We start from the raw sequence: 24,914 nt of genomic DNA, 5'->3' as shown, positions 1-24,914 counted from the left end.
GTTATCTATTCGGTCGCCTCAACCCACAACTCTTGCTCGAGCAACGAGCTTTAATCCAACAAATGTGAATGCCTTTTTCAACAACCTGGCTAGCGTTATGGAGAGATACAAGTTAGAGCCCATGGATTCTGGAATATGGACGAGACGGGTGTCACCAATGTTCAGAAACCAAACGGGATTGTTGCTAATCGGAGAATAAAGCAGGTAGGAGTTATTACGTCGGCTGAAAGAGGCAAAATGGCTCAAATGGCTATGAGCACTTAACACCTGAGGTCATCAGTCCCCTAGAACTTAGAACTACTTAAACCTAACTAACCTAAGGACATCACACACATCCATGCCCGAGGCACGATTCGAGCCTGCGACCGTAGCAGTCTTGCGGTTCCGGACTGAAGCGCCTAGAACCGCTCGGTCACAGCAGCCGGCTGAAAGAGGTGCTCTTGTTGCTATTGCCATCAATATCACCTGTCTTTGTATTCCCTCGCTTGAGGTATCATGACCATTTTATTCGAGACGGTCCTATTGGTTCCACTGGAGCAGGAAATGCGAGTGGCTGGATGCCAGAGAAAGAATTTTTGTTATTCTTGCACCATTTCGTAATTGCTAAACCAATTTCCGAGCAAAAATGTTTACTGCTTCTCGACAATCACGAATCTCATATATCCATCAGGAGCCTGAATTTTTGCAAAAGCAAGGGGATTGTTACGCTGTCATTCCCTCCGCACTGTACACACAGGATGCAGCCTCTAGATCGTTCAGTTTACGGTCCATTTAAAAAGATGGTGAATGCTTTTGCTGACAACTAGATCAAGAATCATCTGGGAAAGACCATGTCAATTTATGACTTCCCTTCAATTGTAAGGGAAGCACTTCCACTTGCTGCAACTACCAAAAACATTGCAGCAGGGTTTCACTGAACAGGCATAGTACACCATTTAATAGGAATGTGGTCAGTGAAATCGATTTTGCACTATCTTGTGTCGCTGATCGCCCAGCACAAGCTTCCAATTATAGAAAGCAAACTATGTCCTTAGTAGAATCGTTAGCGATTTCTAGTGACCCATCTGAAGCTGGGAGGACATCTAATCCTGATCCAGTAGCAACATGCGAGAAAACACTTTCAAAGGTCACAGCCTATGATGCAGGACCTAGTGGTTTACAATCATCTTTAGTTCGCGCATCCTTTTCACTCGATGGTGTTCATCCGTTACCAAAAGCAGGTCCAAGGCAAGAAACAAGAAAAGGAAGAAAAAGGAGGAAGTCTGCAATTTTGACCGACACTCCAGAGAAACTGGTTATGGAAGAAGAGCTAAATGTCCATCCCCAGGCGAAAAAAAGCGGAAAAGAAGCTAAATTTAAAAAGCAGAAAAAACCTCAAGAATCGTCATCGGAAGACAATGATAGCTACTGCCTTGTATGTGTCGAGCCTTTCCGCCACAGTCGTCCCAAAGTGAAATGGATTCAGTGTTGGGAATGTCAGGGTTGGTCTCATGTTGCTTGTACCAAAGGTGGGGGGGGGGGGGGGGGTAGGGTATATTTACTTGTGCCACAATTGTGAATCTGAATAGGACTGGACTACAGATATGCATTACTTTTCTCTTTTATTGACTCACTGAACATTTACTCATAAAAGCCTGAATTCGTTCAGTGGCTCAATGGCTCTGAGCACTATGGGACTCAACTGCTGTGGTCATCAGTCCCCTAGAACTTAGAACTACTTAAACCTAACTAACCTAAGGACATCACACACACCCATGCCCGAGGCAGGATTCAAACCTGCGACCGTAGCAGCAGCGCGGCTCCGGACTGGAGCGCCTAGAACCGCTCGGCCACCGCGGCCGGCAATTCGTTCAGTGCTATTAATTGCTATTTCAATTCATATAAGAATTGTAAAAGAATGAGAACTGAAGTGTATTGATGTTTAATTAATGTTTTGTAATGGTAATGTACTTTAAGTTACTGTATGAGTCCTTTAGGTAATAAAATGTGGCTTAACTTATTATGTTACTTTCGTAACCTACTTATGTTACTATCGTTCCCGGTAACGGGGACAAAAGTAACAGGCACACTGATGCCTTAAAACTAGTTTTACAAATACCAAATATATGTAATTTTGTGGAAACTAAATTCATTTGTGTTAGGAAAGCTTCAGAGAACACACACATTAGTTCCTTTTGTTTCAAAAGTTTATAGGGAGGATTTAAAAAATGCAATATGCAAAATGTTACTTTTGTCCCCGGTCTCCCCTTCACATGGTCCTGCTAGAAAGAGCACTATAATTTAATGGAATGTATCTACCGTGTAATCATATTTCTATTTTCTTTAAACATCAAAATTGTACCCAAAAAAGCTTTTGAGCCGATTCTCGTTACCAAACAAGATGCACACATTTTTATTTTTTATTACGTGAGCTGCAATAAACAGAGCCTGATCGCCAAATATTGGCGATAATGTAACAATAATGTATTTCAAACATACCACATTAAGGTTCTCGTTACAGTTTTTATTATTACGTAGATGACCTTTCAAGTTTCCACATTCCTTGTAATTATTTGTTTACAGATAAATCTAATAACATTTTGAAGACGTAATCTGAAGAAAAATCCATAAAATACACTACATTTCGCTACCGGTATGATTTTGACGGGTAACAGATTACGCAATCTGTATCGTAATAATACGCCGCAAATGTTGGGAGCCGGTGTTGTAATATCTTTGGTGGGTGGATGTCAGTGACGAGAAATATGGAAGGTTGTGAAGAATGACAGGATCTAAGTAAACATGTTGTTTTCTGTTATTTTCGAAATATTTCTGTCGTAGAATGGGAGGATGGTTATACGTAGGATAATTGATATATTTCTTTTAACAGTTTTCGCTGAAGGTACGTACTGGAAAGAATACAAACGAAGTTTCGCTTAGCTTAAATATATAATTACACGCTGAATGTGACATCTACTTGTTTATGGTATGTAAATGTTTGAAAAGTAAAGTACTCATTTTCATGTATTGTTGATACTGTGTTTAGGATTTTGCTATGCCTCAGACATTCCGGAATTACAAGAACGTGCTGTAGATCTTGGTGGGAACATCACTCTTCCTTGTACAAAGTCTGATGAATCTTCGGCAGTGAATGACAGCATTGTTTCTTGGGTGAGAGAAGGAAGAGAAAAAATTCGACGGAGAAGAATTCAACGAGATGGAGCTCTTGTTCTTACAGATCTGGAAAGAGAAGATGCTGGAATTTATTTATGCACTGTTGACAGTAGGCCTGGTTTTCCGATAGAAAACGAAGATATCAGGGCTAGAATCAGAGTGGAAGTTAGAAGTAAGTTAAATACCTTGCACGTTTACTGCATGGTGATATATACCCCATGAAATGCCACAAAACCCTCTCATGCTAGTCTGTATCCCTCTGTGAGGCAGATAAAGAGTTGTGTATATTTACAGTCTAATGATTTTACTTTTTTGTAAAAGTTGTAGAATTATCGCCTATTGTCAGTTAAATTATTCCTTTCCGTAAATTGATCTTTTTTTTTTTTTTTGTTTTTTTGTTTCGAAAGGTGAATTAACTAGGTTCATGGCATCCATCAAAACTGTCATGTCTGTATTACTGTTTGAGACTTGTGGTCTTTGATATTAATTTTGTGTGTGTACACATATTGTCCGTTGTTCTGTGCATCTACAGTTAAATCTGAACATTATTCTCTCTAATGCAGGAGCTACCATCCAGTGACAAATGACATGCGTAGGGTATGTATCTGTTTCTTTGTTAACGGTATTCTTGGGCTTTTCAACATTTAGATGCTTCATTAGTGGAAAGCATTATCTTGGAATACACACACCCTTTTTTCCATAAATTTAAAATTTTGGAATTTAATTAGCATTATGTTACCATCTGTACATTCATAACTGAAAAGGCAGTTGATGCAACATCATTTTACAGCAGTTTCTTCTTTAGAATGCTTTTGTCTACTCTTGATTTAGTGCAAAGTCAAAAACACATTTTCCATTGACAGCAATATTCCACTGTAAGGAGACATAAATTACATAATAATGAGTTATTTATTTATTTATTGCCTCAGTCCTCTGACTGGTTTGATGCTACCCACTACAAATTCCTTCTTTGTGCCAGCTTCATCTCAGAGTAGCCTTTTCACCTCATGCCCCCATTATTTGTTGGCTGTTTTCCAGTGTCTGTCATTCCCTACAGTTTTTACCATCTGCAGCTCCCTCTAGCATCATGGAAGTTATTCCCTGATGTCTTAACACATATTCAATCATCCTGTCCATTTTTCTTGGCAGTGCTTTCCATATGTTCCTCTTGTTGCTGATTCTGCGGAAAACCTCATTCCTTCTGTTACCAGTCCAGCAAATTTTTAACATTCTTCTATAGCACCACATTTCAGTAGCTTTGATTCTCCGCGTTCCTGGTTTCTCACAATTCTGTGGTTCAAACGTACATACTTAGAAATTTCTTCCTTCCTTTCTTAATCAGATCAATGTTTGATACTAATAGACTTCTCTTGGCAAGGAATGCCCTCTTTGCCTGTACTCAACAGTTTTTTGTGTCCTCCTTGCTTCATCTGTCACATTGTTTTCATTGTTTTCTTGCAAGATAGTAAAATTCCCTAACTTCATCTAGTCAATGGTCACTAATATTGATGTTAAGTTTGTTTGCTAATCTCATTTCTGTTACTTCTCATTACTTTTGTCTTTCATCAGTTTACCCTCAATCCATGTTCTGTACTCATTAGACTGTTCATTCCATTTGATGTGTCCTATAATTCTCTTCACATTTAGTGAGGATAGCTATATAATCAGTGAATCTTATCATTGATATTTTTTCACTGTGAATTTTAAACCAAGCTATTCAACCTGAAGGGCTGCATTCCTGTCTTATACCGTTTGTAATCCAAACACTTCATTCTTGGTCTTCCATTCATATTGTTTCCTCTTGGTTCTTGTACATTTTGCATATGAATTGTCTGTCTTTCCTTGTAATTAACTCATATGTTTTTCAGAATGTTGAAAATCTTGCACCATTTTATGTTGTCGAACACTTTTTCCAGGTTGACAGATCCTTTGAACCTCTCTTGATTTTTCTTCACTTTTGTTTCCATTATCAACATTATCAATTGCAATGTCAGAACTGCCTCTGTGGTGCCCTCACCATTTTAAGAGCCAAACTGATTTTCATCTAAGAGATTCTCAATTTTCTTCTCTGTTCTTCTGTATAATTTTCTTATAAGCAACTTGGATACATGAGCCATTAGGCTGATTGGTTGGTAGTACATTACAGCACTTGATATTTCCCTCAGTAAGGTAAGATAATGGCTTAGGCATTTGGTTCATAATAAAAGTGACAAGGTTATACCTAAATATTCATATTAAATGGCAAGTGGACTTGTTCCTTTAACAAGGTGATGAATGATGCCATCATACATCCTTTCCTTACTTTGCTCAATAATATTTGTTTGATGAATTCACTGTTTATAGAATGTTAAACTGTAGGTTGATGACACATTTGCTCAGTGGCTGAAATTTCTGCAGTAAGGGGCTGGGTAATTTTTACTATTCAGCATTACTTCTAATTAAACTTGTGTGCATGTTGACATCACTGGATAGCAGACTGCATGGTTAAAATGTAGAGTGCACTACACAAATTAAAATGTTTTGACTATGTGGAGTTTTTGGATATGCCTCCTATGAACATCATCCAACAGCCAACTTGTTGCATTTAACCAGTGGAAAAAGGTGAATGATGACTCATAAGACTTTATCAGACACTATCTTTCGCATGAGGTTTTCCTATTTCCCTGCTACAGCTAGATTTATTTATCCACAAACACACTCTTTAAAAACAACTGAAAAATTAGTTATCAGCTGTTACTCTTTCTTTCAGAAAGGATATTTTTAATGTCGTCTTCGTCATCACCATTCATCCCCATTACAGTTGGAGGAAGGCAATGGCAAACCACCTCCGCAAGGACCTTGCCTAGTACACTGATGTGGGTCTCCCGCTTCGTCCCCTACGCTCCTCGGAATATGGGACCCCATCATCAGCATAATCATTTATAATTATTTTCACATGACGGATTACCTATAATCTTTGGTTTTCTGGCACATTCTGTAAAAGTTTTGAAGTTGTGTGTGTTTGCAAAGAAATAGTGCAGCTATGTATTGAACATAGTCTGTCAAAGTAAAAGTTCCTTGTTGATTTCTGATTCAACTGGTAGTACTAAGCAGCTAGGAAGTTTTAAGGATCAGTACCTGTTGTGCAGATTTAATTTCTGTTTCCAGACATGATCTGTGACTTGGTCTGCCTTCTCTTTCCATCTCACTTATGTTCACTTGATCCATATGTAGGCAATAAACTGATTAGGTATTCTGTAGGATTTTAACCTGATATTTACAATTGCTTAAGCAAATGTTCGGAAGCTTGGAAGTAACCCTTGTTCATTTTTCGCTAAGGTCAATTTTCACTGGGACCTAATGCATAATTTTCTAGCAGTAATAATGAACACTAGTTTATTATTCATTTCTTTGCACAAAGATTAACCGTAATTATTCAGTTTTTTAAAATACTGTTTCTCTGAAATTGTTTTGCTTACTAACTCAAATGCCTCTTTTTCAGAGTTGTTAGACATTTTTATAAACATAATAAAATCCATTGTCAACTCATTAAATAAATGACTTGGAGGATGTTGAAAGATCAAGGCTTACTCATTTGTCCACCACCCCCTCCCCCTGCCCTCCCCAAGGCAAAAAGTCAGATAAATCTTCACATTTGTTCATATCATTGAATATTACATGGTTCTCGAAGATCACTGCTGCACCCCATTACCAAAACATGAAAGGTTATGCTAGGAATGTTGTGTTTTAGGGTTTAAGGTTTTATAATAATGTTGTTGGAAACTGTGTTAAGTTGCTCTGTACTAACTTGGTCAAAACATGTGCAAACATGAAAAATTTATAAATTAGTTATAACCAAATAAGATAGTGCACATATTGAGACACTAGCCGCAGATTTAGGAGGACGGAGGCTGATTCTCTGTCTGACAATCCTCATTAGGATTTTTCATGGTTTTCCTAAGTTGCTTCAGACAAATGCAGGGATGTGTCCATCAATAAGGTCATGGTTAAACATATGCCCTATTATCTCCTTATTAAATAGGTGCGTGAGATCATGCGGTTTTACAAATGAAATGTTTCCTTCTGTTACGTTGACAAATTCTGTATCAGTGTAACATGCTTCTTGGACAAGTAAATTACTAGTACTAGATGAAATGAACACTTTAATATTTGCTGGTGACTTTGTAATTTAATCAGAAACAGTGACAGACTGAACAGCATTAATAGTCTTGAAAAGATGTTCCAAGATTAACGTTAACAAAAGTACATTGGTGCGCAAAACTTAAGCAGGCATGATGTGTCGCTGCCAAGTAACATAACCTGATGAAACTTGAACCATACTTAGAAAGAATTGCTACTGTACAGTTGAGATGGTAACCGGAAGAAATATGCAATGAGACAAACAGAAATGATACGTTTATACAAAGACAATAATTATACTGAAGTCACTGTGATTTATAATGGTCTCCTGGATATAACAAAAGGTGGCACATGATTCTTAATAGAATTTATGATAGTCACAGATGCCAATGTATCCTCTCCAATGTGCTGTTGTGCTGGCCACAAGGATGGCAAGGAGTTTTTGTGGTAGGGAATTCCATTTCTCCACCATTATGGTTTACAACTACTGGACGGTCGTAGGTCCATGTGGACATGCTGCCATATGTCTCCTCAATACATACCACACCCACTTGATGGGATTTAAGTGGGGGGTTGGGCAGGCCAGTCTGTGTGCCATACACTTTGTCATTCCAAGAACTATTGCACCTTTGTGATTCGATGTGGTCGCACATTGTCGTCCATAAAAATGAAGTCAGGAATGAGTGAACCCCTGAAAAGGTGTGTATGTCACAATAAAATTGACAGTGATTGTACCTTGTTCAGAGATTTGGAGGTCAGTATGCCCATGCACCATAACACCTGGACAACCAAAGCATCATGTTTGACAATATTCCTGGGTGAATTACAAACCCCCATATGGCGAGAGGGACACACAATGCACTCAGGAATATTGTTGAGTGTGATGCTTGTGGTGGTCCGGCTGTTACAGTGTCGGGAGGCATAATGTTGCATGGGCACACTGAACTCCAAATCTCCGAACATGTCACACTCACTCACTGTTACAACGTTATTGTGACATTGATGTCCTTCCCCATGAGTCTTTTCAGGGTACATTTGATCCTGACTTCATTATATGGATGGCAAGGCATGACAGCATTGAACTGTGCAGATGGAGGAGCTTTTGGAACACGAGGATATTGAGCAAATGAATTGGCCTGCCCACTCTCGCGACATAAATCCCATCGAGCATATGTGGGATGCATTGGTGAGATGTATTGCAGGATGTTTACATGCATGAACAATGATCCAGCAGTCGTCAACTACACTGGGGAGGGATGGAATGCCTTATCACAAGAAGCACATGGCAGAGAATGCTATGTGTGGTGAACACATGCCCTATCGAGAACCACGTCATGCCTTTTGTAATGTCCAGGGGACCATCGTAAATTGCATTGGTTCCAAGGTAATTGTTGTCTTTGAATAAAAGTATAATTGCTGTTCATCTCATTGTGTATTTATTTCGGTTGCCTTCTGTGCTGTACTGTAGCAGTTCTTTCTGTGTACGTTTTTTTTCATCAAGCTATGTTACTTGCCAATGGCACATCATGCAAAAGTTGCTATCATCCTTAAGTTTTGCACACTAGTGTAGAATGAGTGTGATAATGTGTTGCTGAATTTAATGACAGTATTATGGAAAAGGCAGATTTCTACTCATTACCCAGCGTTGATGTTGAGTTGCAGACAGCCACAATCAAAAGACTGCTAAACATTTAAACTTTCTGCCCTAAGCCCTTCTGTGGAAATAGGAAGCACATGCGCATTCACACACACACACACACACACACACACACACACACACACACACACACACACATACACATACACATACACACATGGCAACTGTCTCTGGCCGCTGTGACCAGATTGCTGGCTGCAAGTGCATCGGATGAGACCAGCAATCTGAGTAGGATGATGGAGGTAAGGAGGCGGCATGTAATTGGGGGGGGAGGGGAGGGGGGAGATCATGCAGGGTTGTGGTGGGAACAGGGTAGGGCTGCTGTTGCAGAGATGGAAGGCTGTGCTCGAGGGGTGGGGCAGAAAAGGGTGAGGAGAGAAATAGTAGAAGGTATGTGTTGTGTAGTGCTGGAATGGGAGCAGGGAAGGGGATAGGTATGTGGATGACTGGGACTAGCAGTAATGGAGGCAGGGGGATTGCTAGATCAGAGGATATGTTGTCACGAAAGGACTTGCCTACACAATTGATTTAGATGTTGGTATTAGGAAGGGCCCTGACGGTGCAGGCTGTGAAGCAGTCATTGAAGTGAGACACAGTGTGTTGGGCAGAATATTTAGCAACTGAGTGGTCCAACTTTCTCTTGGCCACAATTTTGTGATAGCGCAGACAGCTTGGTAGTCGTCAGGTCCATGTAGAAAGCACAGTGGTTGCAGCTTAGTTTGTAGGGTCCATGACAGTTTTTACAGGTTACCCTGCCTTTGATGGGATAAGGGGATGCTTGTGACAGGACGGGAGTATGTGGTAGTGAGACGTTGTATGGCACAGGTCTTACACTTAGGTCTGTTGCAGGGATATGAGCCATGAGGCAATGGGTTAGGAGAGGGGTGGAGTAGGGATGTACAAGAATATTGTGCAGATTTGATGGGCAGAAGAACACCACTGTGATAGGGGTGAGGAAGATAGTGGGCAACATGGGAGCATGTTGCAGAGAATGCATATACACTGAGAGGTAGTTGGAATCTTGGTGGAGAATGTGGTTCAGTTGCTCCAGTCCTTGCTGGTACTGACTCATGGGAGGAGTGCTCCTGTTTTGCCACACATTGGGTATGTAGGAGGTACTAGGCCAATGGAGAGACAAAGCATAAGGTATCTGTTTCTGACCAAGGTTGGGAGGATAATTTTAGTCTATGAAGGCCTCAGTGAGACACTTGGCTTATTTGGAAAGGGACTTCTCATCCCTACAGTTGCTATGACTGTGGGTAGTTAGGCTGTATGGAAGGGACTCCTTGGTATGAAATGGGTGAAAACTGTGGCCAAGAGACAGCTGGACCACCCATTGCTGAACATGTTGCCCAACATGATGTACTTCACTTCGAGACTGCTTCACAGCCTGCACCATTTGAATCCTTCGAACAACACCAGCTTTTCTGACTTGCATAGGTGAGACCCTTCCTTACAACATAGTCTTCGTTCCTGTGATCTCCCTGACCTCTGTTTTTGCTAGTCTAGTCCATCAATCTATCCCTTCCCTGCTCCCACTCCAGCACTACACAACACTACCTTCAATTCTGCCAAAATGGTTCTTCCTCATCTCTACTTCTCTCCTCAACCCTCCCACCTCCAGCACAGTGTTCCATCTCTGCAACAGCAATCCTATCCTGTTCCCACCACGTCCCTGCATGCTCTCAGAGGCAGCACAGTACCTTCCCCCCACCTGTACCCTGCTATCTTTTGCCCTCCTCATCCAATGCCATCTCCTTATCCCCACAATCCACCTCAGATTGCTGGTCACATCAGATGCGTTTATTTTGTCCCAGACTTTCCATTGTTCAATTTAATCTGGGTGGTCTGAAGAAATTATAATACGAAATGACACTAAAAATAGTAGATGAGTTTGCTGTTTGGACAGAAAATTATCTCTCAATGGTAGAAGTAAGTTTGATATAAATGCCAACTGATAAAATCAGAGAAGAGTTTTTGAGAAAGAGAAATATGGTAGGACAAAATGAAATTTGTCAGGAAATATTTATTCTGAAAATATTTCTGGAGTGTTGCATTATATGAATGCAAACTGTGGTTTATAAACACTGCAGACAAGTAGAGAATTTTTTGAAATATGGAGGTAACAAAGAAGTCCAACAATTAGATATACCAGATACCTAATGAAGAGGGTCCTGAATTGACTCTAAGAGAAAAGAAATTTGTGATCTGACTTAGCAAAAAGAAGAATTGATTGATGGGAAACATTGAGGCATCAAAGAATAGTTAATTTGGTGATGGAGGGAAGTGTGTGTGGAGGGGGGGGGGGGGGGGGTGTTAAACTAGGAAAATACCAAGAAATGAAACATTAATCATACACAGTTGATGTACCTGAGACATACTGCGTTTCACCTTTACCTACAATAATGGTGTTGGCAGAAGCAATGAATTAAAATTTATACCAGCATTGGGATTTGAACGCAGGTCTCTTGCCCTTCCCGTTTTTTTTTTTTTTTTTTTTTTTTTTTTTTTTTTTTTTTTTAATTAATTTTATTTTGTTCGTTGAATCTGATCGGGGCGGATGACGTAAGACACCCTTTTAAGTTCGTTGTTGATTAATTAACTCAGTTTTTTTATTACAGAGGGCAGCTAACCCTCTGACCGAACATGCTGAGCTACCATGCCAGCTGCTTATTAGGCAGATGCACTAACCACTGCGCTACACTGGTGCTGCAGCTTACGCGAGTTTAGAAGGGTAATAGCAATCGGTTGAGACTTGAAATGGAATTTGTGTTGAGGGAGGGAGACATACTAGGGTAAACTGCTGGGCCGTGGTAGCTGCAGTGCCAATGTGGTGCAGTAGTAAGCTAATATGGCTAGTAAGCAGGTGGCCTAAGTTCAAATCCCGGCACTGGTACAAATTTTAATTAATTGCTTCAGCCTACATCATTATCATACATAAAGATTAAAATCAATATGTCTCAAGAACATCAACCATTTATGAGTAATATTTGACCAGCATTAACGCCATTTTGCTCATTGCTAAGGTGCTTTCCCAATATTGGAGAGCCTCTACAGCATTGATGTGAATTTAGAAGGGGAACAGCAGTAGGCTGAGGCCTGAACTGTAATCTGTATCAGAAAGGAAGACATACTAGGGTAATCTGTGCAGCTGTACTAGCCGCAGTGCCAGTGTGGCACAGCAGTTAGTGCATTTGCCTAGTAAGTGGGAGATCCAGGTTGAAATCCTGGCAATGGTAAAAATTTTGATTCATTGCTTCAGCCTACATCATTATTGTATAAATGAAATACTTCCACTGGATAGACTAGTGTTTTGACTGGAAACTACAATTAGAACAATGGCATTTAAGAAGCTCAAATCTGGGAGGACAATGTTGAAGAGGCAGAAATAAAAATTGCCACTTTTGAAGTAGAATTACTTTACATAATGACTGAAATGAGAAGGACAAGAAAAGCAGGCTGCTCAAACTGAGTGAGGTGTAACAGTAAAGACCACACATTTTGAGGTACAATGGCTCAAATTTCTGGGTAGACAATCAGCTTTAGTTCTACAGTGTAATGCCAGGATGTTTGTTTCAATCAGACCTGACCATTTCCTTGTCTTCTTCTGTCCTTGCCCTGCTAAGAGAACACTGGATCAGTGGTTTTAATAAAATGTTTGTAATTTACCTACTTTCTCTCCTTCCTTCTTTCAGTCATACATAGAGCTAAAAGCAATAAAATACCTCCTTCAACAAACATCAAAATGTGTGGTGATACCCATTGTATAATTAAGGAATGTGTGTTAAATTGTATAAACTTATAAAGTTAATGGTACTCAGTGTTATGCATATTTCCCTGCCATTAGTTTTGGAATTTGGATCAGCTATATACAAAACATTTTCATTTTCAATGATAAATATAAAACAAAGCTGTTTTACTTTAGGCAGACCTAATATCTAAAAATGTGAACTGTGTTGCAGACTCAACAGAGTAAAGAAGTTTGTGGATGGGATGAGATTTGATGCGTTTGAAATGTGATACTATGTAGGAACTGAGTCATTGTAAGGAAAAAAATTTAAGATTTGGTATGTGGGATTAAGTCATCCACAATTTGTTAGTTTGGTAATGGTGGGGGATGCCTTGGAGAGAGGAGGTTAGGGGTAGGCAATATGTATCTCTTTCTTTTGAAGAATGTGCGTGTGTGGGGAGGGTGTCCTGGGGGGGGGGGGGGGGGGGGGGAGAGCATGGAGGTTATGGATTGAAGTTTGGCTTAATAATAATATGTTTCAGCTCCTCCGCCAGCACTAGTTAATGTCACTGTTCGTCCCTCTACTGTATTGGCGCTGTTGATGTGGGATGTAGCTGAAGATGGAGGGTATGAAATCACACATTTCACTATTCGATTCCGCCAGAAGTATCCCTCTGATGATGGCCAACCTAACACCTGGCGCTCAACCCTTCCTGAACATATCAGTCCAACTGCTGTAAGTAATTAGTTTATTTTCAGAGGAATTTAGATAGATAATTTTTCTGTTGAGTGACTTGGATGGTTTCTTAGTCACATCTACTTAATAATGCCAATAAAAGAACATTTTTCTAGTACAGCTACTCTCGTTTCTATATTTCAGAAGTGTTCTTGAGATCGTTGTATCTTCTGACAGAGAAGTAAGTAATTCTGTGCTATGAAACACTTATCCTTGCATTGTAGTGCCACAGAATGGAGTGTGCAGAATACTTTACTGTAGAAAAATTGTTTTCCTGATTTTTGGTTTACTAATAGGATGGCTCACTGCATCTGTTAGTTGCATAGTTTAGTTTGTGACTGAAATTTCTAGATAAATATTTAGCTGGAAGCTAATGAACTTCATTGATGAGTGCAGCAGATCTTTGTACAGATTGTAAAAATCATTATTCTACTAATTCCTTATCCTTAGACAAAGTTTATTTGGGTTGAATATGTAAACTGACGTAGACTTATGTCTTACTAGAAATAATTGTCTGTTTGGGTGTGCACCTCTTGGGCAAATTGTCCCAACAATTTTTGTAAAATTACATAAATTAATGACATTTCCAAATTCTCACTATTATTTTACTATTATTTTGCAACTACAGTGAAGCATGGAGTGGTAAGAACACAGACAGTTTGCATTAGTCTCTCTCTCTCTCTCTCTCTCTCTCTCTCTCTCTCTCTCTCTCTCTCTCTCTCTGTGTGTGTGTGTGTGTGTGTGTGTGTGTGTGTGTGTGTGTGTGTGTGTGTGAAGGAAACATGACAAAAGAATCATACGGAAAAAAGTGCAGAAATACAGTAAGGGTTGTAATTAAGGAAAAAATGTGTGAAAAGAGCATGATTTAAGTATTCATATTTGGTAATCACAAAACTGTCAAACTCAGGATATATGTTTTAGTGAACCGGTCATTGATAAATCCACATTTTGTATCCTGATACTAGTGAATGCTTTAAACTGTTGTCACATCAATGTGCTTGTTGGAAATTTGAATTTGTATGTTCTTTTATTGTGTTCTTGTCATTGCGATGTGCCTCCCATGTCTTTCCCGATTATAGAACAAGAAGAAAAAGTTTAATGTGTGAATGTCAAGTGGATGTATACTTCACAGCTGTTGTTAAGTAAGGAGAGGCAGATTGTAGAAGAATTGTGATGGGTGTCTAAGTTATCCTGCTTAGTAGTCAAACAAAACGCTCTTCACAGTTAATTTTGGTCTACTGTGAGAAATTTCTCATTACACATTAGGCTACAGTGTACTGTAAACAGTCTATGAGAATAGCCTTCTTAAGTTTTTACAAATGACAACTAGATGGTGCTGTTGAGATGTGACAGTACTGTTACAGTCTAGTCAGTGAAGGAAAGTTAGGGGAAAATTTCATGTAGTCACAAATTTTTGTGCAGTGGTAGGGAGGGAGTGTTGTGAACAACATCTTAAAAATCCTGACTGGTGGAGTGTGAGCTCGAGGCTGGGGGAGTGTGAAGGTCACTTTTGTAGGCTTTTCATGAATGTCTTGACAGCCGCAGCTTCAAGTGAAACTTTTTCCCAGTACGAAATTAAATCATATTAATTTTTGTATAAAGAAAGGTCCTATTCACCTTTTCTCTAGGACTAATTATTTCCTCATTGCAAGGAATAATAGTGTTTTAATGGTGTGTGTGTGTGTGTGTGTGTGTGTGTGTGTGTGTGTGTGTGTAACAAACATCATTTAAGTGGTTAGTATAACATCATGAACACCAGAAGTACCATGTGGGTAATTTTTTACCCACATGAGTTTTGCCTTAACCCCCTCCATAATCATCACAGGACCAAATGCTCCTGTGACTTTTCATCATTTATGGGGTTGTACAACTCACTAAAATTTTATCCCTCTATCCCACCTAGAAGTATGAAAAATTTATCTGTTCTTCTGGTAGCACCATGTGGATGATTTCTGACCCATACGCATTTTAGCGCAATTTGATATCAATAACACTATATAGTTTCTGAGCATACCTTAACTCAATTCATGAGATGTTGGAGTGTATTAAGACACTTTGGGCCAAAAAGACCTTGAAATACAAAGAATTTGGAGGTCGGGCGATACTTTATATCAGTGTGGCTTTCCATTTTCTATGGTCTGGCAACATGCAGACCTATAAAGTGACACTGATGAGCCACAGAATAACATCCTACATCGCAGGCTGGGGCGCTGCTAATAGTTCCCATACACAACAGCAGATGCCAGGTGTGTCATACTTAATGTTTCCTATCTGTACTTGACCTGAGTAGGCTGAGGCAGACCTGACACCAACAACGTAAGCTTGCAGTTTATTTTCATGAGTTTGTGTCACTGAAGCTACGATTGCAAGACGATGTGGCATTATGAAGGGCGAGATTCTCTACTGTCTGGAGAACATTTTACTGGTGCAATTGAGTGATGAATCCAGTAGTGAGACAATTCCATTGGAGGACAACAATTTGTTCCAGTGAAAACCGCTGACTCAAGTGATTCAGACACAGCAAATGAACAGTCAGCAGCATCTGATCCATCTGACGATGACCTACTTCTTACACAACATAAGCATGAACCATTCTAGCTATATTTTTGAACCAAAGAGCACACAGTCAACTGTACAGCTTTCTTTCTTCTATTATTTAGATGTCAGATTTACAGATTCTACCCAAAGGTCTGAACATTCCTCTCAATGATGAGCCAAACATGCATACAATGTAAGACAAGGCCTTCAACAGGGACAAGGATGGTGGGGCAAAGGAGTTATCGGTCAGCTACCTGATGGAGTCAGCAAGTCACTGATAAATAAAACTTTATTCAAAACTCAAATGCAATGTCACTGATAATCTAATGTAAACACTTAAGTCAAATTGCGTCGTGGCTGATCTTTTGCCATTGTTCCCACTCTTTCACTGGTTACAAAGAATTTTGACATGTCACAAGACAGTGACGGCATGGCTGTTGGTGCAGTTCATGGAGCAGCGAAAGGTGGACTGGTCACAGTCACGGTATACTGAGTGCCACACGTCGTGCAACAGCTCATGTCAGTGATCCAATCCTGAAACTGATAAAGTACACTGAAGAAAACGCTCACAACACAGTAGGTAATAATGAGTGATTCCTAAGCCTGGAAGAACTAGATGCTTTTATTGGATTACTTTAGACTTGTGGAGCGTGGGGTGCTTGGGGTATTTCATACAAAGACATAAAGCAATAAGTGGAGACCTCCTTTCTTTCAAAGCACCGTGTCAAGTAACAAATTTGCAGAAATATGCAGTCATTTGTGTGTGATTATGTGTCATCAAGAAGACAACATAAGAAAACTGATAAATTTTGCCTTGCTTCAGAAATAAGGAATCTGTTTACTGCCAATTGCTTTGTCGCTAAAAGCCAGACAAGACAATGACTGTCGACGACCAACTGTATCCTTGTGAGTGCAGGTGCCCATTCATACAATACTTGCTGCGTAAGCCTGATAAGTATGGGATAAAATACTGGATTTTGTGTGATGCTGACAACTGCTGCATCCTGAATAGATTCCCTTACCATGGCAAAGATGAAACTTGTGATCCATTCAAGAGTCTTGGTCACCATATCGGTATGAAAGTGGCACAGCCATTCCCCAACTGTGGTTGTAACATCAGCAACTGACAACTTCATCACCTCTGTGAAACAAGCGGATGAGCTGGAACAAAAAGGAACAAGTATAGTTGGCATGCTTTCAATTTCACTGAAGGAGATTCATCCTACGGTGCGGAGTGGAGGTAATGTATTGTATGCAACACACTTGTACAAGTCAGGTGACAATCTTTTCTCAGTATACCGAGAGAAAATGGAAAATATGTCCTTATTCTGATTGACATGCATGCTGGATGTCAGGTGAATGAGAATATTGAGCAGAAACTTCCGCAAAACTGTAAAGTCTTAAGGGTGGAGTCAGTGTAATTGCTCAAATGGCTAGATGATGCAGTGTCTGAGCTGGAACCCACTGGTGGTGATGTTACCTTGATCAACACTAGCTTGAGTTTTAAGTTACTTAATTACTTACCTCTAAGAAGATTTGATGCTGAGAGATTATCCTCATAGTTGTAGATGGGCTTGCTGCTCCTTACAATCTGCAGTGAGGAGCTAGTCTCCCCTTGCAGGCACTCGATACTGGTGCTGGCCAATATGGAAATAGAAGGCGTTATCAAATTCATGCTTCCTGCAAATAACAAAAGTGAAATAAAATGTCAAACTTATGCTTCAAGTGCAACAAGGTTGTGTGCGAAAGCTGCTAAGTACAAACTCTTATCTGAACTGTGAGCCCATCTCAGATTAGACAATTCTGTCAACTCTTTGTTCCTAAATGTTTCTAAGTATAGACTAAAGTTGTTGATTCGAATGCTTTAATTCCCTGATTGCAATAAGCAAGAAAACATGCAGAGCATTTTAGTCACCTGCTGCATTTTAGAATCTTTCACAAAAACCTGGTACTCAACGTATTTGTCTGTAAAAATAAAAATACTACTAGTACTCACAAAAACAGTATGTTTTGGCTCTGTTTCAGTCTTTATTTATTTTTTTTTTAAAGGAAACATTGTAGCATTGTTTTACTTCTTTTGGTGATGATTTGTGAAACACTGTGGAATTTCTTGTGTAAAATGAAAAAGAAAAAATTTGAAAATTTATGTTTGACAGTGTACTATTCATTTTAGAGACCAAATTATCCTTTGACTAAACTTTAGAGACTTCCTGAACGAATTGGCAACACGGCGACACTCAAAATCAAATACGAATAAAACTGTGGTTTCCTACTGTGGGTCAAAAAATCCCACATGGTACTACTAGGGGTACGGCAAAGTCCAGCACTTCTAGTGTTAAGGGATAAATTGTGTTCTGGGGGGTGTAACAGGGTGAAAATGTGGGGTGGAGGTTAAAAGTGTGAGGGAAAGTAGGATACCGAACTGCGATCATGCACTTTCCTCCTCCATACGTCTGCCGAAGGACGAGAGAGTGGACAATTTCCAATTCTCTCTACCACATGGTCAAAAAAAAGTAACTCCAGGGTGTTTCACAAAGTTACACAGATCCTTTTGCAACTCGCGATATGAAACACTGGCATTGAAGTGTGCATACATGCATGGGAGTGTTTACTTTCCACAAAGTGAGGTAACACTACATGGAATACAGATATGAGTTGCTGATAATACAACCCCAAGAAAAGCATATGGACAGATTCTACATAAATCTCTGTACAGTTTTCAACAAAGATAGAGGAAAATTGATTCTTAGCCATCCTGTACAGCAGATTGAATTTTTTTCTGGGAAAGGCAGCTTCCCCTCCCATGATTGCCACTCTCTTTTCAGTTAACAGACAGACTATACCTACCTAGCATTTCCTGTCCAGTTCTCTCATGTGAGGAGACAAAATAACTTCAATGAACTCATATTTATATAGTAGAGCTATTTTCAGTTTATTTAGTGAGTATTTCACTGCTAAGTCAAAACATTATGACCACTGCCCACAGCAACATTGGATACTGCCTGGTGGCATTGTGGGCACACGATACAGTAACTAAAGAATGTAATCAGAGTAGACATGGCTGGGGGATCACCATAGCGAAGATGCGGGCTGGAAATGGGGAAATCCATTGGGATAAGCAACATTGACAAATAGCAGATTATTATTATTATTATTATTATTATTATTATTATGCAGAGCCTGTGAGTGAGTATCAAATGTTCATGTGCTACTGTCATGAGCCTCTGCAGAAAGAGTTAGAACAACAGTGAAACTGCCACTAGCTGCTAAATGGTTGGATGTCCACGTCTCTTCACAGAACATGTAGTTTGGAGGCTTGACTGCTTTGTAAAGGAGGATAGACGATGATCTGTGGCATCTCTGCTGAAAGAGCGTAATGCTGATGCACGCACCAGTGTTTCAGAATACACCATTCATCGTACACTGTTGAATAAGTGGCTCCGCAGCAGACCACCCGTCCACATTCACAAATTGATCTACATCTACATCCACATCCATACTCCGCAAGCCACCTGACGGTGTGTGGCGGAGGGTACCCTGAGTACCTCTATTGGTTCTCCCTTCTATTCCAGTCTCATATTGTTCGTGGAAAGAAGGATTGTCGATATGCTTCTGTGTGGGCTCTAATCTCTCTGATTTTATCCTCATGGTCTCTTCACAAGATATACGTAGGAGGGAGCAATATACTGCTTGACTCTTCAGTGAAGGTATGTTCTCGAAACTTTAAAAGCCCGTACCGAGCTACTGAGCGTCTCTCCTGCAGAGTCTTCCACTGTAGTTTATCTATCATCTCCGTAATGCTTTCGCGATTGCTAAATGATCCTGTAACGAAGCGCGCTGCTCTCCGTTGGATCTTCTCTATCTCTTCTATCAACCCTATCTGGTACGGATCCCACAGTGCTGAGCAGTATTCAAGCAGTGGGCGAACAAGTGTACTGTAACCTACTTCCTTTGTTTTCGGATTGCATTTCCATAGGATTCTTCCAATGAATCTGTCTGGCATCTGCTTTACCAACGATCAACTTTATATGATCATTCCATTTTAAATCACTCCTAATGCGTACTCTCAGATAATTTATGGAATTAACTGCTTTCAGTTGCTGACCTGCTATTTTGTAGCTAGATGATAAGGGATCTATCTTTCTATGTATTCACAGCACATTACACTTGTCTACATTGAGATTCAATTGCCATTTCCTGCACCATGCGTCAATTCACTGCAGATCCTCCTGCATTTCAGTACAATTTTCCATTGGATCCAATGTCATCATCAATTTTGATTGCAGTGGGATCGGGGCCATCAGGATTTGACCATCAATCAATGGAAACATGTCAGCTCTTCAGGTGAATCACATTTTTGCTTCACTATGTCCCTAGTTGTGTCCACAAATGCTGTCATTGAGGTGAATGATGGCTTGAAATGTGCAGCATGCCACGGATGCAGGCTGGTGGGAGCAGTATTATGCTATGGGAGACCTCTCCTGCACTTGCATGGGACCTGTGGTAGTAATCAAAGACACTGTGACAGCTGCAAACTATGTGCTTCCCTTCATGCTTGATGTCTTCTCTGGCGGCAGTGTCATTTTTCAGCATGAAATCATGTTGATGTCTTGGTGACCAAATTTACCTGATATAAATCCTGTGCAACCCCTCTGGATTGCTACCACGTACACAAATCAGTGGCCCATTCATCATCATCTTCGTTTCCCCTCTACCCAACATCTGGTCGGGTTGGGGAATCAATGGTACTTCACCATTTTACTCTCTCTTTCCACCATTCTTCTTCCACAATTTGGAACAGGTTTCTCCTCCTTAAACTCATCTGTTTCGTATCAATCCATCTTGTTCTTGGCCTCTTGCCTTCAATCTTGAACTCCAATGTTCTTCTTGGTATTCTTCTCTCTCCCATCCTCTTCACATGCCCAAACCATTTTAATCTATTCTAAGCGCCCCCCCCCCCCCCCCCCCACACACACCCACCCGGGGTTCAAGGTCACCTTTATTGATAAAAAGTGCAGTCATTGGTTAGAGTTGCACTTTCACAACATCCATGGCCTTTAAACCAAATAAATAAACTTTCAGAACTCATTTTCACAACATCCGTGGCCCTTACACCAAACAAATACACCTTTAGTACTCTCTACACTGCGTCTCCTATGAGTGTGGAGAGTTAAGGGCTTACCAGAATAGTAACAAGACCTACCCAGATCCTTATTAACTGTCTCACCAATATGATAGATATGACAAGCAGTCACATTAGGAATCAAAACTGTGCAACCCAGCAGTGGCAGGAGCACTACTACCAGATTATTCAACAGCAACAGTAAACCAACTGTTACTATGACTGAAGCTTTCATTATTTAGAGTACTAAAATTACAATTATGTCCTATAAATACAAATGCTCCATCAAGAGTAGAAGTATTGGTGACTTAATGCAGTTTCGTTTTTGCAACAACCACTCTAGTGCCACTCTTTGTTTGTACGTTAATAACGCTCATGAAAACAGTAGCGCAATGACGCACATGTCGACAGCATCTGTTGTGCATTGTGACTCAGTAGCACCATCCAGTGCAGTTGCCTGTGCTGCAACCCAGTCCGATTCAGATTGGCAGTGAGACCAGATATGCCACTGCTTATAGAGCTGATTACACTTATCAACACTGCAACTTCTGGCTTTGGCCTCACATCACCCTCGGTGGCCAGAGAAACTAAGGCTGCTGAGTGGGCAGGACCACACTTTGTGAAAAGCAAACACCCAAAGGCATGTCTGCATAATGTGCCACCTGTGATTTATAAGACGAGCTGCAGAAGGGTTGGTATAACTTTGTGAAATACCCTGTAGTTGCCTTTTTGACAATGTGCTTTAGAGAGAAAGGGAAATTGCCTGCCCCTTTTCATTTTGCAGACCTATGAGGTAGGAAAGTGTATAATCACAATCTGGGAATCTAGCTTCCCTCATACTTCGAAACTCCACCCCTGCATTTCCACCCTGTTACCCTCCCAGAACACAGTTATCCCATAATAATGTTCAACTGCACTTAGATGTGCTAGAATAATTTAATGTTGGTTTTTATCAAGTTATTTAATAATGAACATCAGTGTTATACAATTGAAACAGTATTCAACAATCTATTTTAGGAAGTTTAATTTTGTACTGGAAAAAATTTTCGCCATAAGTTGTGGTTTTCGATGTATTCATTAAAAGCCTAAACAAGTTACTTTCATGCCCCCACCTTTCCCCTATGTTCACATACCACTGGTTAGCGTTTTTAGGGTGTTGTTCATGACACACTCTGCTACCACTGTACAAAACTATGGGACTACACAAATTTTTCCTTTTGTTGACATTTTTTGGTCTTTGGTGCCTTGGCTATTACTGTAAAATTTGTCATTCATTATCATTAAAACAATGTCAGCGAGAAATGAGTCAAGTACTTTGTTCACAGTAAGAATATAGAGAAACAGTGTCGTGAATAATGGAAATTTCATTTGAGAATTTTCATTGGATGATTTTATACAATTTTCAGTGAATCCTAATTCAACATCACTGCCTCAAAGTGTTTCTTTCAACTTTGGTAATCTGTTGCCTCCAGTAAAGATAGTTTTCAGCTGGGTACATGGTGGGGAGGGGGGGGGCGATAGCTGGGGAGAAGAGCGCTATCCGGTGGTGGCATGATGAGTCTGCCACCAGGTGCATCATAGGGAGGCGGTGGGGAAGGGGGGGGGGGGAGGAGAGGAAAGGCAAGGGGAAAAACAAGCATGTGCATTGGCAGAGGATGATGCACAATGAGGGTGAGTGGACATGAATAAAGGAGGTGATAGGACAGAGGGGATGGAAACTGTAGGGTGTGGGGACAGTAGGTTACCATAGGTCAAGGCCAGGATAAGTTCGGGAGTGGAGAATATGTTTAAGGATAACTCCCATCTGCACATTTCAGAAAAGGTGGTGGTGGTGGAGATGAGGATCCAGATGGCCTGGATTGTGAAGCAGCTAGCCAGATATGACACGATTATTGTTGTCTAGCGTTCAAATTTCTATACTGTTCATCCAGGCATTCCCAACCCCTCCCCCCACCCCCACCCCTCCTCCCTCACCCCTCCTCCGCACCCTTTCCTTTTTAATCCCTTGATTAAATCCCTTCACTAAACAAGAGGAAATTCAGAGACAGGTTTGTTTGCACAGGAGGCAGATGAGAAGGATGATGACACTAGCAGGCATGCACACAGGAATTTTTGGTGTGGGGCAAGGAAGGGGGAATACTGTAGAAATGAGTGGATGCCAATAGGGAAAAATCCTGGGGGAAAGAGGGAGGTGGGAAAAGTAGGGAGAGGTAGAAATTCTGGGTGTGTGTAATTGATTGGGACAAGACAAAAGGGTAGAGACAGATGACTTGCAAGGGGGCAAGTTGAAGATAGGAAGCAGCAGTCTCCAGCTGATCTTGATGGTATAGTTGAGAAGCAGCTGTTAGTCATTTTTAAATAAAAGCTTTTTGGTATTCAAACCAAGTCATTTCAAATAAAATTCTGTAACTTTTAAAAGCTGTTTCTAGCATCATTGTCAAGTAAAACTACAAGTTTCCCTTGTTGGTTATGTGCCCTATTTACTGTATATAGGTAAGGCAGCAGCTTCTGGAACCTTTCAGAGGATGCTCGGAGATACACCTATGGGAATGCAAGGTGAAAAGCTTCTAGCTTCTCCCTTCAGACATGGCACCTGAACACTCAGTAGGTTTATTCTTGATGATAGTAACAGAGACAGCTGTTGAAAAATCTATAATTTTACCTATAATGGCAGAGCTCAAATATCAAGAAGATGTAATAATTTTCATGTTGGCCAGCAATGAAACAGCAAAATTATATGCAGCATGGTTGTACTCAAAAGTGGTTTGCTTCTGCTCTGATAGGCTGTATGCTTGTTTAGTAAGCACGAGAGGATTACAGAGATACTCAACAACATGTAGTGGCAGATGCTACAAGAGAGGTTTTGTGCATTACGAGAGATTTACTGTTGAAATTCTGTGCGCATACATTCCAAGAAGAGTTGGGCAACGTACTACTTCCTTCTTCGTACATTTGACAAATTAACCATGATGAGAGTATCAGAGAAACTAGAGCTCATACATAGGCTCACTGACAGTTGTTCTTACCATGCACAATTTATGATTGAAACAAGGAATGGGAGAAGTATCCTCTGCCGTATGGTGTAACATGACCAGTAGAATATAGTGGTACTTATAGGCTAGAAGTTTTTCCCTTCATAAATGACAGAGGTTAAGAAGTATTGGTGTTTCGACAAGAACTGTGGCTCACCTGTAAACGGTGTGTAAAGCAGTCTTTCCCTCCCTCTTCCCTCCCTCCCTCCCTCCCTCTTCCCCCTCCCTCCCCTTCCCCCTGCCTCCCCCTCCCTCCCCTTCCCCCTCCCTCCCCCTCCCTCCCCCCTTCCCCCTCCCTCCCCCTCTCTCTCCCTCTCCCCTCTCTCCTTCCCCCCCTCTCCCCCCCACCCCCCCTCTCTCTCTCTCTCATCCCCCCCTCTCTCTCACTTATAGTGTATTTGGTGCATAATAATGATCAGTTCTTGCAATCATACCACCAGTTATCAAAGCCTTTAGAGCAAGGAGGCAAGAGTATTGTCTCTGGGTAATTGCTGTGGATGAAATAATTCCACACATTTACCATACCAATAAATCACCCAATCGTCACCTTCTAACAAATAAATCAACACAACGTGCCTCTGCCCACATGTACAGGTGAAAATCCAAGAGTACAGCTTAACTGTAATTTTCATTGTTGATCAGTTAATCTGTGGCATGGTGTAAATGATATGTACAACTTTGTGTAGCCCATGAAGTAGTAATCTGTTAATTTACTGACAACCCCAGTGTCCTCGTTTGTGACAGTTTCAAATACTGGTACCTTGGAAACAGTTGCTAATGGAACATATATTTATCCGATGTTTTCCGTTCAGAGTTATTGATACTAT

At 40.5% G+C, this 24,914-nt stretch overlaps 1 protein-coding gene across 2 annotated transcripts in view; it reads left to right on the top strand.

The window, feature by feature from the left end:
* The first annotated feature begins 2,730 nt into the window (after positions 1-2,730).
* The window catches only part of LOC126475434 (protein turtle homolog A), a 94,118-nt gene continuing 71,934 nt past the window's right edge, over positions 2,731-24,914 (top strand). For both annotated transcript variants that reach the window (XM_050103298.1, XM_050103289.1), the window contains exons 1-3: positions 2,731-2,881; positions 3,026-3,325; positions 13,202-13,395. In XM_050103298.1, coding sequence (XP_049959255.1) covers positions 2,830-2,881; positions 3,026-3,325; positions 13,202-13,395 — 546 coding nt within the window. In that variant the 5' untranslated portion in view covers positions 2,731-2,829. The remainder of the gene's footprint in view (positions 2,882-3,025; positions 3,326-13,201; positions 13,396-24,914) is intronic.

The sequence above is a fragment of the Schistocerca serialis genome, chromosome 1 (genome assembly GCF_023864345.2).
Source record: "Schistocerca serialis cubense isolate TAMUIC-IGC-003099 chromosome 1, iqSchSeri2.2, whole genome shotgun sequence".
In the NCBI taxonomy this organism is placed as follows: Eukaryota; Metazoa; Arthropoda; class Insecta; order Orthoptera; family Acrididae; genus Schistocerca; species Schistocerca serialis.
This window is presented reverse-complemented; position numbering and strand designations above follow the sequence as displayed.